General features: G+C 44.2%; 2 protein-coding genes across 5 annotated transcripts; one reads left to right on the top strand and one right to left on the bottom strand.

Annotated features, from left to right (window-relative positions):
- Positions 1-75: 75 nt before the first annotated feature.
- On the bottom strand, positions 76-9,330 carry GUCD1 (guanylyl cyclase domain containing 1). Of its 2 annotated transcripts, XM_032705438.1 has the most exons (7): positions 9,245-9,330; positions 7,534-7,618; positions 6,829-6,945; positions 5,902-6,067; positions 5,084-5,175; positions 3,969-4,210; positions 76-3,489 (listed from the first exon to the last, which is right to left on the bottom strand). In XM_032705438.1, the coding sequence occupies exons 4-7, from the start codon at positions 5,971-5,973 to the stop codon at positions 3,398-3,400; spliced, it is 498 nt and encodes a 165-aa protein (XP_032561329.1). In that variant the 5' UTR covers positions 5,974-6,067; positions 6,829-6,945; positions 7,534-7,618; positions 9,245-9,330; the 3' UTR covers positions 76-3,397. The 2 variants fall into 2 exon arrangements, with proteins under 2 accessions (XP_032561329.1, XP_032561328.1); XM_032705437.1 differs by lacking the exon at positions 6,829-6,945.
- SNRPD3 (small nuclear ribonucleoprotein D3 polypeptide) lies at positions 8,989-13,158 on the top strand. 3 transcript variants are annotated; one of them, XM_032705440.1, is made up of 4 exons: positions 8,989-9,007; positions 10,246-10,395; positions 10,952-11,144; positions 12,004-13,158. In XM_032705440.1, the coding sequence occupies exons 2-4, from the start codon at positions 10,270-10,272 to the stop codon at positions 12,063-12,065; spliced, it is 381 nt and encodes a 126-aa protein (XP_032561331.1). In that variant the 5' UTR covers positions 8,989-9,007; positions 10,246-10,269; the 3' UTR covers positions 12,066-13,158. The 3 variants fall into 3 exon arrangements, with proteins under 3 accessions (XP_032561331.1, XP_032561332.1, XP_032561330.1); XM_032705441.1 differs by lacking the exon at positions 8,989-9,007 and adding an exon at positions 9,418-9,438; XM_032705439.1 differs by lacking the exon at positions 8,989-9,007 and adding an exon at positions 9,581-9,662.
- The last annotated feature ends 588 nt before the right edge of the window (positions 13,159-13,746 follow it).

Here is a 13,746-nt window from a genome sequence, read left to right on the forward strand (position 1 = left end):
TTTACCCTTTAATCAAATGTGTACTTTAGGGAGAAAGGAGGCATAAACTGTTTTCATCTGAGGTTTATTTTTTTCTCCCCTAACTACAAACTATTTGATGCAGTTCTGTCAGAGCTGAGTAATGTCCCAGACTTGTCCTAGTTGTTTGAAGATCAGGACCCCCTGGGTTCTGTTTCCCTTTACACCACAACCATAGCTGGACTGGTGTCTTTGATGGGCTCCTTCGAGGTGCAGAAGTCATTCTGAGATGGGTGCTTTCAGTATTTCCAAAGCTCTGACATGCTGGGAGGCAGAAATACAGACCCAGGCTGGGGCAGTTGCATAGTTTTCCCTGTGAACAGAAAGCCATGGAGCTGCTATTGAGGATCAGGATGGGTAAGGAAAACTCCTTCCCTGGGGCTGCACTCCAACAGGACACTCAGTGGTTGTGGAGTACACAGAAGAGCTGTGGAATACAGGTAATAATGGTACATTTGCTATTCTCAACATATGTGTTCTGAAATTTTGCTTTGTATGATTCAGGTGATGCAGCAGGTGCTCAGGCAGTGCAGACTGAATACAGTTCACAGCCCTGCAACTATGAATTTATAGCTGTAATAAATATTTAAATTCTTATTTTTGTTTATTTTAGGACAGTTTCAGCTGTGCCATTTCCAGTTAAATCCATAACACGTCCTCTAAAGATTTTCCAACATTTTTCCTAGTAAGTTGGTTAATAAAGGCACTTGCTACATTATGTTACAGGGTTATCTGTGAGTTTAAACCTTTATTGAGAATGGCTTAATTACAAATAAAAATATATTTATGTATAAAATCCCTGCATGTAAAATCCCCTTCCTTTGCTATTGACATCCTGACAGAAACAAAGCAACAGAACATTTTCAGAATGGGTGTTTTGATAGACAGTCTTGTAATGGGAAACCAAGTTGAATGTTTGTGCAGTGAGCTGCTTTTTCCTCTGAATTTGTGTCATATAAATGACACAAATGACAGTCTTTTCACTTGGCTTTTGCTTCTTCCTCGTGTTTTCATCTCTCCTAGCTGTCTTCCATTTGGCAGCTGTGTGAGATCCTGTTGGAAGAGTGGAGCTCTCCTTTTTTCTGCACTAACTTAGGCAGCTTTGTTTGTCTTTCACTTCTGTTGAAGCATTTAAACCCTGGGTGCCAAACACCAGTCAATGCTGCTACACCTGTCTGTGCACTTCAGAACACTCAGCTTGCCCTTAAGTTCATGTTTTATCTATAAGCTCAAGAGTCACTTTTATTAACTGAACCAGTAAGATGCTAAATGTCAATTTACAAGCCTTTTGTAACAATTGTTTTTATTTAACTAACCAAGCCTGCTCTAAGATAAATCCCGTGGCAGTCTGATGGTATTGAATGAACTACCTACCTGAAAATGCATGGGTTAAGGAAGTACTCTTAACAGCCTGTAGTTTACATACCTGTTAATTATTAACAGAGCTAATACAATCTCTCCAAATCAAACATCATGATTTTGGACCTGGACATAAAAATTCCCAGATCAGGAGCCTTCTGATGACCTGCTTTGGGGGAGTTGAAAGGCATTACCTGCAGTAGGTTTTGTACCTTTTTCCTGGAGGGATTCTGCTGGTGATACCAATGTACTGGTTCTGTGCAAATCACATCCTGCCTTTTACTGGTTTTGCAAGGATCAGGGCCAGAATATATTTCAACTTCACCAGTGATAAGCAAAATGTGACACACTGAAAATTTGTCACATACTTTTCGTTTGGAACTTTTTAAAGGCTTCCACATTTTAGATGTCTGTTACTATTTTTAGCCTTTGTACAAAGGAGCACTCTTGACTCTTATTTAAAGTGTACTTAGTGAACACTTAATAGATACTTTTCAGTGAGTCAACAGCTGATAAAATGTTTATCTTAGAAGGCTTTTTAGCATGCTGAAAGTAGATTCCTATTTATTATATCCACCACTAAATAATAATGTCCTTTTGCTGTTATCCCACGCAGTTCCAGAACTTGAACAGTTTTTTTCCTAAAACCATGCCAAAGGTGTGGGATCTCTGTCTTAAGTGCAAACTAAAATTTTCCTAGTTTTACATCAGCTTATTTTCCTACCCACTTCCACATGAGGCAGGACTGAAGGTGAGACTTGTAGGAAACTGTGATGGATGAAGCTGAAATAGGTGGCTATTTCTTACACTTCAGAGTGCTCCTCAGCAAAGTAATTTACTAAGTTCACTTAATGTCTGAATATAGTAACTCCAGCTTCATCCAAATACAGTTGTAGTATAAGAGCCAGAAAAATCTGAGTTCCTGCCTCTTACTTGTAGCAGAGATGTTTGTATTTCCTCTTTTATTAATTGATTTTTAGCTCGTCTTAGAAGGTCACTGAACTAATACCAATAGCAAAATTTGGCTCTATGGTTCAACATTTTAGTTACAATGCAGTAGATGCTGTCAGATATTTACACTTTACACACCAAATATATACTATTAGCATGATTGATCTTTTTCTGTATTTGCTTAATAAGTTTAGAATGGATTCTGCAGAAACTGGCACGTGTGCGTGGCGTAACATTCAGAGGTTTTTTTGCAGAGAGCAGTAAAGACTTCGAGGTGGAAATAATGTCTTCACTTAAATTTTGGGAGCTCTAAGCAGTCACCAAGAGGATTTAGCCAAAAGAGATTGAGTTTGTAGTGCAAGGGGACAATGCCACTAACTACAACTCAAAATTTAACGCTGTTGCAAAATGCCAAATTTGTATATAAGGTGAATTTGGTACATGGGAAGTTTCCTTGAGTAAATGTTTTTCATTCCTACAATGCAGACAATACTGATGAGCTAGAAAGGCATTTTTTTGTTATTTAAAGGTGGTTTAAGTTAATGTTTTTCCTTCTGTAATACCCTGCTGAACTTCAGATCCCTGGATTTAGGATGAAGATCAGCTCTTGATGCTTCGACAGAGAGAAACAGGTATTTTCTACTTTTTTTCTTTGTTTACCTAAACCTGTGCATGTATTACCAAGTGTTAAAGTTCATAAATTTGGTGCTTTTTTCTTATGTGTTTCATTTGAAAATAAGCTGAAAGTGAACAGGCTCTGAGCCTGTATTTTAGAACTGCTGTGAAATGTGCAATGTTGAAAATTAAAAAAAAAAAAAAAAAAAAAAAAAAAAAGAAACCAAACAAAAAACCAGAGACATACATTGCAAAATCAGATACATGGTCAGGGAAAAAAAAAAAAAAAAGTAAAGACAGCATTGCAATAGAGTCCTGTCAATGTCCATAAAGCCTCCCTTGTTTGAGGTCCCACTGCAGTTCAGGAGCGAGGTCTGTGCAGGGGAGTCCTGAGACGAGCAGCCAGCTGCCATGCAGGCTGAGCAGGAAGGAGCAGGAGTATCCACTGTGGGTGTCAGCTGTCTGTGTAGATGAACAGAATATCTTCATCAGTGCCATAACTTGTCCTGGCTTCCTCGAAGTTAGTGATGCTGGTGCAGCATGTTCCTGTTAAGGGGGAAAAAAGCGTTATGAAAAGTTCAGGAGGATTTGCCAGTGAAAGGCTCTTATACTGAGTCTGATGGCCTCCACAAACAAAACAACTGGTATACAGACTAGACCTGGCAGCTTAGGTTACAGTTTTACCCAGGTAGATCTTTCTACCTCAAAGTGCTCACTGAAGTAGTGCTGTAAATAGGTACTAAACTGGCCATTTTATTGTATTCTGCACAAGGACAGTTCAGCTTCTCTCACGAACCCATCTGAGAGCCAAACAAGCCATTTGCTAAAATGTGTATCTGAATGGCCTGAGTAAATCACAGCACAAAGTGCAGCACTGATGTAATTAATGTGGCAAAACCCCTTCTGGCAGACTGGGCAGTGATGCTTGAAATGCACTGTGAGGGGAGGTCCAGCTGTGGCTCTGTGTTACTGACTTGTTAGTAATGCACTGGCTGAGAATCCACCCAAAAGAACAGGCTACTCACGGTCAGCATAGGCAGGGTTGTTGTAGTAAATACTCCCTGAGGCTTTGTTGTAGCCACATAACACAATGAAATGGCCCTGGTAGTCAGGGCTCCTGCAGAAGCACTTCTGTCCGATGGGGAGGAAGCAGCAATATTTGACAGGACTTGAGCAAAGATCACACAGCAGCAGGACTGCATTCACTAGGACGATGGCTACGTGACCCTGGGACAGGTGGTTCTGGATGTCTTGAATAGTTACTGTGCTGCAGAAAAAGAACCAGACATACTATGTGACAAGTTTAGGAAAGAGGCTGGTGTACAAGGAAGTGTGTGATGGTGGGCAGTACTTGGGACACGCAGCTGGCACAGTTATTTCTGTATCACAGGTACAGCTTTTTGCTATTAAATCCTGCAGGCTTTGCTATGGACAAAGCTTGACACGACCTGTGGCATTCAAATTCTATTGTGGCTGCTCTGTATCCTCTCTTCTTTGCTTACTCCTCATCAGTTATCCCACTTCAACACCAGAGATCCAAATCCAGCTTCACTATAAAAAGGGACAAAGCTGTTTGATGCTTAGTGATTTCCCAGCAGAATTTCACCATTGATTGTGAAACAGTTCTGCAGCTTTTCCATTTCTCCTGGGTTTGCAGTTCTTTAATTGATGTTCCTTATTTCATGGTCCCCTTGGCAAAAGCTTGTATGCTAGTTTGTACTTTGCATGTCTGTCTAGGAACAGAGATCTATAATGTTTGCATAGCTCTGGGAACAGTGGGTTCTGTGCCCACATAGCACTCTCTGTAATTCCAACAATGGCCAATTAGAGTGCTGTAGGCACTCCCTACTGGCTAATTGTAATGGATAATCAAATTCAAAACATAAAGAGTCAAGTCCTGTCAGCATTTTCAAATCCCTTCTTCTGTGTCATGACTGTTTTTTCTCAAACTTCATTATTAGTTCTTGATGTCCACAGGGTTTTTTTGAGCTAGATGTAGTAAAAAGACTCTTAATTCACAAAAAAGGGCTCAGGGCTTGATTTCAGTGAGTGTCTTCCAGCAGTTTAGCTTCTTGCCTCCAAGAAAAGCTTGGGGCCCACAGAATGTCCAGGGAGAAAGGAAGGAAAAGAGTGAGCTTACCACTTCTCCACCAGCACCTTGCAGTCTTTGGCCTGTGCAAAGAGCTGATTCACTCGATTCTCCTCTGTGTCAAAGTGCTTCCTGTAGAATGACTGTGGAGATAACAGAAATTCTAAACTGGAATGATGTTTATCTTGGGTAATCCACAACTTACAGCCTCTGGCTAGCAAGGGCCTGCCTAAGTTGGATATCTGGCTATGGGATAAAAGATCTCTCCCTTAGTTCCCTGGTAACAGGACAAAGATTCCTGCTCTGAATTACAAGTTTAAATTTGCTCCTGGTCAGTTATTGTTGCAGTTTCCATCCAGTGGCTACTCAGCTGCCTACATGAGACAAGCCTGTCTATTTTCCCTGGGGAAAACTGGGCAGGAGCTGCTGCAGGCCCTCCTTGGCCCCTTGTTGGCAGCCCTGCAGAGGCCAAGCTCCCAATGGACGGGAGGCTGAGTTCCCCTCTCACCTCTAGAGGTGGATCTTGCAGGTCAGGGCTGAGGCACAGTGGGGAGAGTGTGGAAGGTAACACTGCTGCTGCCCAGGCTATACCTGTTCTGGAGATAAATACAGGGCTTCAGCCTCCAAGGCTGTCAAATAGGCTGGAACCTTTCATGAACGTTACCTGAAAACGTTTTAAAAACTCATATGATGGAATCAAAGATGTTGAATATGTGAGATCACCCTCCCTTTGGAATGGATTTGTGCCAGTTCTGGCAATAGGCCTGATTAACTGTGGTTGACTGTCAGTAACACAGCAGAGCTTTCACAGCGTGACACTCAAGGCTTTGAAAGCTGCCTGCCCTCCCCCAGCAGATGAGAATACTGACCTGATTTTTGTAGCCCTTGTCCACTCCAAGTGTCTGGGTGCAAAATTTATGCTTAACACCAAAGTGCCGCATTAGGTAGGCCAGGTCAATAGTCCAGATACTCTTTGTTAACTGGAGTTCCTGGATGGCTTTCTGAAACTCGTCATTGTCCAAGTGATTCAGGTACCTATGGCATTAGGAAAGGCAGGGGAAAGGAAGCACAGATCTTAGGAGAAGCAAAGTGGGTGCTGTAGCCCAAGCCTCCACATCACAGCACATACAAACTGAAACAATGGGCTTGGCTAAGAAATAACCAAAATAAAAAAACAACCCACAAAGGAGCCAGAAATTTAAGGGAAGGGAGTAGGGAACATTCAACTGGATTTATTGCTGACTTTAAAATTGGAAATGTGTGGGTACCTTGAGTGTTTTATAGTACTAGAAGTGTACAGGTGCTGTACCAGAGGCAAGCTGGTATAGAACTCTGTCCTGAAGGGTTTACAGTCTGAATGTACAAGTGTAGTATTAGAGCCAACACAGAAAGAAGTGTTAAAAGACTAAAACTTCCTTCACGCAATACATGGATTTCAAAAGGAGGAACCATAAAGGAATTCAGTAGGAACCATAAAGGAATTCAGTAAATATTCAAAGGAAGCTTGTCTTAGGCATTGATGACACAAAAGGCAAAAAAGGGGAGATGAAGTCAGGAGGAAGCTTGGGACAGGTTGCAAAGGGGTCAGGAGAGGCAGTTACAGAGTTCTGAAAGTAAGAAAACAAATGGAAGTAAATGGAAATAAAAAAAAAAAAGGATTGGAATTGAGAATGCAGGGCAAACAAGGTCAGATCAGCAGGGTGAGAAGATTAATCTTGGAAGCTGAGTTTTGGGCAGACTGGAGTGGCAGAGAGGTAAAGGGAATAGAGGTTACAGTAGTCAAGATGGGAAATTACCAGCACACGGACTAACGTCTTGGCAGAAGGGATGGAGAGAAATGAAAATCTTCTGCTTCATATCTACTAAGTGGACATCTAAATAGGTATTTCTCCTGCACCTAAGCTCATGTTCCTCTGTGGAAGGAAAGAGGAGTTCAGCAGGACAGCTACTAGTTCAAAAAAAGTAAAACCAAAACTAAACAAAAAAGAACCACCAAAGGGCAACACAGTTTTGAAGCTGAAACTACTCCTGGAACAGACACACTCATCCCACAGCTCAGCAGGACAGAGGTAGTACAGGTACAGTACACTCATAAACTGGGATACACCTGCCCATCACTTGAAAACACAGAAAGGAATCAGGTGAATCACTGTGCTAAGAATCAGTTCTGAATTACAACGGGAAAGAGGGAACACCTTCTATGAGCTTATGCATGCCAGCCTGCAAAGTTCATAGAGCTGATCAGGTATTCTGCATCTGTCAAAGCAGGCAATTATTCAAAAGAGTCCAAAGTTCACTTCAATCTGTATTTTCCCTTGCTCCTGCTGGAAAGCTGTGCCAGGCCCAAGCAGCAGTCACTCTCCAAGGGCACCTCAGAAACTCTTGCTCTCCTCAGACTAAGTTAAACTCAGAGCTGTTCAACACACCTCTTCTCCCTGGATGTTGCTTCCTGCTACCCCTCCCCATGGAATGGGATTTCCCTCACTGAGAGAGCCACTTACTGAAGCACCATCCTGGAGCAGGCCAGCCCACAGTCCCAGTGGTACAGCTGCTGAATCACTGGCACTTTCAGCTGGATGCAGTCAACTGTGTGAGTAAAACATGAAGGATGTCAATCCATACAGGAATGTGTTTCCATACCATTAAAAGTCAGCTTGTCCTCAGCACTGTAGTCACGGAAACTTAGAAATATGTTTTTACTTTATCTGAGGGGCAGGTAGGTTTTTTTTATTTCTTGGGGCAATGTGCATTTAATATTTCTGTACAGTTAAGCATTTAATCTCATACTCCTTTATTGTTCCATACCTGGATCACTCTGCATTTCCACCCCCTTTTCCTCTGGAAGTTTCATTTTACTCTTTTTGGTGGGGCAACGTACCTGTGAGCCCTCAACTATGAAGCATAACAGTAGGTAAGGCACGGGTATTCATCCTTTCTTTTGTGTCTGAATGTATTTCTATGCCACAAGAGAGGAGTTAAACCAAACTGTGAGAAAACAGACATAACCAACAGCTCTGGGCATGGATCTCTTGCAAGCCCCACATTCTACACGTCTTTTTCCTTGGGGCTGTAATTCACAATTTTAAAAAAACTCACAGAGCTCACAAGAGGCACCAGTTGTCCTTTTGTGTTAACTGCCTCAAAAATTCAGTGGAGAGGGAAAAAGAATAATCTCTACCAAAAAGTCCCAGAATACAAGTAGCTCCATCCCTCTGCCTCAGTTTTTATTTTTATGGAGCTGGCAAGGTGGCAGTTTCAGTTTCAAGAACACCCTCACCACTGGAAGGATTGTGAAGAGCTGTGCCTGTCACTGCTACTTCAGTGTCGACCAAGGTGAGTTAATCATAAGTATACAATCATAAAGATCTTTCATCCAGAAAGACCTTTGAGAAGTTTTTCTAACACAGGGTCACATACAGTTTATGATGGGAGTAAAAATGAATTAGACATCATGTGGATTGGTCCAGTTTTGATGTAATTTTATTTATAAAACTTTTTAGATAATGTTATTTGTAATCTGATATTAAACAAAGCTATAACCCACTGCAGGGATGAGCCAGTGCAGAGATTCTGGACTATTTCCAAATATTTTTTCCTAGCTGTGCCCCTGTTGATTCATGACTTTGAAGATGGGCACACCCATCGGTATATTTATTTTTTCTAATTAATGTAGCTTGAAGTGCTCCTAAGTATCCTGACCAAAAAAAAAAAAAAAAAAAGAAAACCCAATTCCCAGATTCTATTCAAACAGGACCTGTTAAATATTTTGTCACCCTTTTTTCTTGGCGTGTTATGAATTTGTCCCCTTTTTGTTAACACCCAGGGCCTCTGTCAAGTCCCCAAATTAACCACGAGGTACGTGTTTTCTACGTGAAGGCTTCACGGAGCAGCAACTACTTTTCCTGGCCGTCCCGCTTCCAGTCACCTGTTCCCAACACACCCAGAGCTGTCCAGCGGTGGCTGTCCCGGGATCAGGTACGAGCCGCGGCTGCGAATCGCACCGCGACCCCCCCTGCGCTTTGCCCGCGCCCCGGTGCAGCCCCGGCACCCGCGGAGCGGGTAATTCCCCATCGCGGCTGCCGGAGCGGGCAGGGCGGAGCTGGGGCCGGCAGGAGCCGCCGCGTCCCCTGCCCGGGTGCCCTCCCCGGCCCGTTCCGCGGGCGCTCCGGACCGCGCTGTCCCCCCCGCCGGCCCGAGCAGGGCCGCACTGACCTGGCGGCGGCCCCCCCGGCCTCCCGGGGGCTCTTCATGGCGGCGGCACCCGCCGCCCGCTCAGTGCCGGCCCCGCCGAGCCGGCGGCGCGGCCCCGGGGCCCGGCGCTGGCTCCTCCCGGAGGCGGGGGCTGCGGGGGCCGGGCCCCGGGGCGGCTGCCCCGCGCCGTGGCGGCGGAGAGGCGGAGGGCGGCGGCGAGGGGGTGCGCGGGCGGGCAGGGGCATGACACGGCGGGCGGGGGGCGCAGCCCCTCCGCGGGCACGGGCACCGCGGGGCGGCCCCGAGCGGGAGAGGACGGGACGGGGCCGGGCGGGACGGGGCCGCCCCCAGCGCCGCGTTCCGGTTCCGGCGCGCGGAGCAGGGCGGGAGGCGGCGGAGGCCATTAGGGGAGAGCGCGGGCGGCGCGGAGCGGCGGGCGGTGAGTGCGGGGAGGGCGGTGGGGGGGCCCCGGGGACACGCCGGGAGCGCCGCCCGGGGCCTTCTCGCCCCCCGGGCGCTGTGGGGACGCGCCCGAGCGGCGCCGCATCCCCTGCGGCCCGCGGGGTCTGAGGGGGCCGGGCCGGGCGGCGGTGTGTGTGTGGGTAGATGGGTGGGTGGCTGGGCTAGGCTGGGCTCCCTCACGGCCCGGCTCGGTACTCGGGCGATGCGGTCCCCGGGGGGGTCTCACAGCCCCTCAGTCTGGTTGTGTCGTTATGGGATGCACCTGAGGCTGTTCACGTTGAGGTGCACCTGGCGATACCAGTGGTTCGTTGTCTGATGCTTAAAAGTGATTTTCCTAAGTCAGAAGAGACCCGGGAAACGTGGGCTTCTGGTATTTAAAGTCTTTCCTTCCATGGGCACCTCCCTAGAGGAGTTTTATTGATGCATAGTCAAAGCATACGGTGTGTTTGGACAAGTGAGAAAATCGGTGCTGTACACTGGGGAAGATCCTGGGTTGTGTAGGTGAAGCCTTGTCTACGACTTTCTTTGTCATAACGGCTTTTGTTTTCTTCTTGTGTCAGGAGTAGAGCCACAGCACTGCAGCCATGTCGATTGGGGTGCCAATCAAGGTCCTGCATGAGGCCGAGGGCCACATCGTCACCTGTGAGACCAACACAGGAGAAGTTTACCGAGGCAAACTTATTGAAGCTGAGGACAACATGAATTGTCAGGTATACAGGCCCCACAAGGATGGAGGGAAGGCTGGCTGATCTGGGCCTGGGAAGGTTGATAGCCTGATTAAAAGGCTGTTGCTTTTAGAAAACTGTACTGCTGCTTCTTAACCATAGTGAAATGAATTCAGCATTACAGAGTGTTCCAAAGAGGCCAGAGTTTATTCTTTCCAGTTCTAGAGTCAGCTTGGGCATTCCTGTCAGTAAGATCAAGGATTTAAGATTCTGTTCTGAGGACAATATTTTTCTAGAGTTCTTTATTAAAAGCCACTGAGCGTAAGAATAAATAAACCTTGATTTAAGAAACTGAAGCTTATTTACTGCATTTACCAAGTCACTGCTGAAATCAAAATGCTTTTTTAATAGTTAGGACTAGAGCAGCTTTATTAAACCTGATTGAATATGAGAAAACAAAAGTAACAAAGCTGATAAAACTAATTTATAAAATGGGGAGAAAGCCAAAGTCTTGGGCAGCAGTCCTGGAGTTTGAATGGCTGTGGATGCCTCGTGTCACAGCTGAGGCCTGTGTGAGCACTGACTGGCTTTTACCTTCCAGATGTCCAACATAACAGTGACATACAGAGATGGCAGAGTGGCACAGCTCGAACAGGTGTACATCAGGGGTAGCAAGATACGGTTTCTCATCTTACCAGACATGTTGAAAAATGCTCCTATGCTGAAGAGCATGAAGAACAAAAACCAGGGTTCTGGAGCTGGGCGAGGAAAAGCAGCTATTCTCAAAGCTCAAGGTGGGTACAGTTTGTTCGTGGTCCCTCCCCTATTTTTCTGTAGAACTGGGAAACTCATCTCTACCACTGAGAAGATGTAGGCTGTAAGAAAAGGAAAGATTACTGATTCATACAGTTTTTCTGTGTGCTTCGTCTTATGGTGGGAATCAAGACAAATTGTCCAATTACCTGAGTGTGTTATATTGATGCTGCAATAATTCAGAGGTATTGAGTGGTCTTGTCAAACAGAGGCTTTCTGTTAAACTTAGTTTTCTGTTTTCCAGCAATTGTGGCCACCAGCTGTTTGGAATACTTAGGGAAGGATTCTGGTTTTCTTGCTAAGCTTTTGTAGGAAAACAACTTCAGTTATAAAGATGGTACTTAAACTGCTGGAAAGCTGTAATTATTAACCTTTCTGTAGCTCACACTCATTTGTACCTTTCTCAGGGAAACAATCCAGTTATAACAAGACTGAGTAACAATCACGTGCCACAAAGTCTCTGGTTAACATTAGCAAATGCAGTAAGGTTACATGGGGGGTAACATCTGCTGAAACATACTGAGTTCTGTTGCAAAACCTTGGAAGAGTGTGGAGTTTTGAATCTCTTGGGCTACACAAATTTGTGTATCAGCTTAGAAGGAACACGAGATGTATGAGTATTCACTGCAGCTCTTCCAAAGAGCCAGAGTGGGACCGTTAGTTCTGGTTCTTCTCACAGGAAGCTTCTTGCTGTCACATCACTTTCTGAGCATCATAGGGCAGCCTGTTTTCCTTCCTTCTGAGCAAGAGACTTTGTTGTTTAGGTTTTGCTTGTCAGTTGTTGAGATAAATATGCAGGTATGTCAAATTCACGTCATCTCTGATGTTTTATTTCTTCAGTGGCTGCAAGAGGAAGAGGCCGTGGGATGGGCCGTGGCAACATCTTCCAGAAACGAAGATAATTTTGGTCTTGACAGACGTGCTTTTTTATTAGGGGTGTTAACTTGACTGTGTGTGCATTGGTTTCAGTTCTGTTTAATAAATGTTTCTGACAAAAACTTGTCTGCTCTTACCTTACAGGGCAATTCTTGGGCAAACACACTGTAGGTTAATTTCAAACTTAAGCCAGCTTTGCCTGGAGAATAGTGAACTTTAGGTTTGACCACTTTGTGTGATGCATTGACTTTTAAAGATCATTATTTTTCCTTTTTCTTGTTTAGTCCTGTTGTCACTTATTCTCGAAAGAATTAGAAGGCATTCTTAATGAAGAATTTCTAAGTCATACACTTCAAAGTCTTATTAGTAGCTGCATTTATGGAAAACAGAGCAAAATAGAGGCAGCTTCCTGAGAAGCAAAGCACTGCATTCTTTTGCTTTATATGGACATACAATGGTCCATTCAGATCTGTATATTGAGCTTGTATTCTTGCATTTCTTAGTTTTGTCTTTGAATACGGGGAGAATTTTTCATTAGGAACACAGTTTTGATAACCTGAGTCTATCCTTTCAGTGAAAAAATCTAACTCTTTCAGCAGTTTTCCCCTCTGTCTGGGAAGACAGAATATAAAATGGGCATTTTCCAGGATGAATTTGAAACGTTTTGTAAATTTGAAAGGTAGTGCAGGTGTATGGGGAAAGTCTTACAAATGATTATCCATTAAACACAATTCCATAAAAATGTTTTATGTTTTGAACAAAACTCATCACCTTCAGCTCTTGATCTTAACATCTCTACACAGTCATGTAGATAATCAGCTGATCTGGAAGAAGCCAAATGTAGTTCTAGCTTAATTTTATTCTGCTGAAAGTGTAGTGTGGTTGTTCTTACTGAGTTAAATGGTTGAAATGTTTAAATGTAACACTTCTGTATGTAATCACATACTTGCATACAATCAGCTATGAGTCTGTACACACAGGAAAGAGCTAGTCATGCTTTTCTGCTCTGATGCCGTGAAGACTCTCCCTTGTGTGCAGAGAGGAAAGTTGAACTAATGTATTGATTTGTTGAATTGTGTGTAAATAAAGCTGTATTTGGTCTCAAACCACTAGGAAAAACCCTGCTACTTGTTCTTCTGGGTAGTAGTGATCCTAAATATTTGCATTGGAAACCTCCTTAGCATGTGCTGAAGCTTAAATTAAAAAAGCATTGTATAGTGTCATCTCATGCCTGGTGGGAATGTGTCCAAAAGACAAGACAGTTTTCACAAAGCCCTGCTTCAAAACATGGCACGTGAGTCACGTTTGTGTAGCAGTAATGCTTTCCTGAAGATGGTATTTCCAACTTAAAATGAGCAATTTGAGGCTTTAGTAATGATACTAAACCCTTCCTTGTGGAACTGTGCCATTCTTCAAATCAGCTGTCACTCAGGAGAGGATCATGAGCGATTCCTGTTGATCAGGTCATTTCACTCTGTGTGAGACTGCCCTGGTCTGTGTGCAAACTACAACCTTTCTAATCACTGGTAGTAATAACTCTTCATTCTGTTGGCAGTTCTTTAACAGCTAGTGATTCTAGCTCTTACTGTGGAGAGAAGACATTGTCACAGAATTTCTTCCCCATGCCCAGGTAGACGCTTCTGGATGTTGCAAGACTTGAGAAGGACCATCTTAACGTGAAGCTTGAGTCTGTTTTGAGTCTCTGTA

Source organism: Chiroxiphia lanceolata, chromosome 18 (genome assembly GCF_009829145.1).
Source record: "Chiroxiphia lanceolata isolate bChiLan1 chromosome 18, bChiLan1.pri, whole genome shotgun sequence".
In the NCBI taxonomy this organism is placed as follows: Eukaryota; Metazoa; Chordata; class Aves; order Passeriformes; family Pipridae; genus Chiroxiphia; species Chiroxiphia lanceolata.

Coding starts and splice junctions, on each gene's coding strand:
- SNRPD3 (XM_032705440.1), top strand. CDS start 10,270: ATGTCGATTGGGGTGCCAATCAAGGTCCTGCATGAGGCCGAGGGCCAC. Junction 10,396..10,951: donor AGGACAACATGAATTGTCAG/GTATACAGGCCC, acceptor TTTACCTTCCAG/ATGTCCAACATAACAGTGAC. Junction 11,145..12,003: donor AGCTATTCTCAAAGCTCAAG/GTGGGTACAGTT, acceptor TTATTTCTTCAG/TGGCTGCAAGAGGAAGAGGC.
- GUCD1 (XM_032705437.1), bottom strand. Junction 4,211..5,083: donor AAGGTGCTGGTGGAGAAGTG/GTAAGCTCACTC, acceptor CTTTTTCTGCAG/CACAGTAACTATTCAAGACA. Junction 3,490..3,968: donor CAACCCTGCCTATGCTGACC/GTGAGTAGCCTG, acceptor CCCCCTTAACAG/GAACATGCTGCACCAGCATC.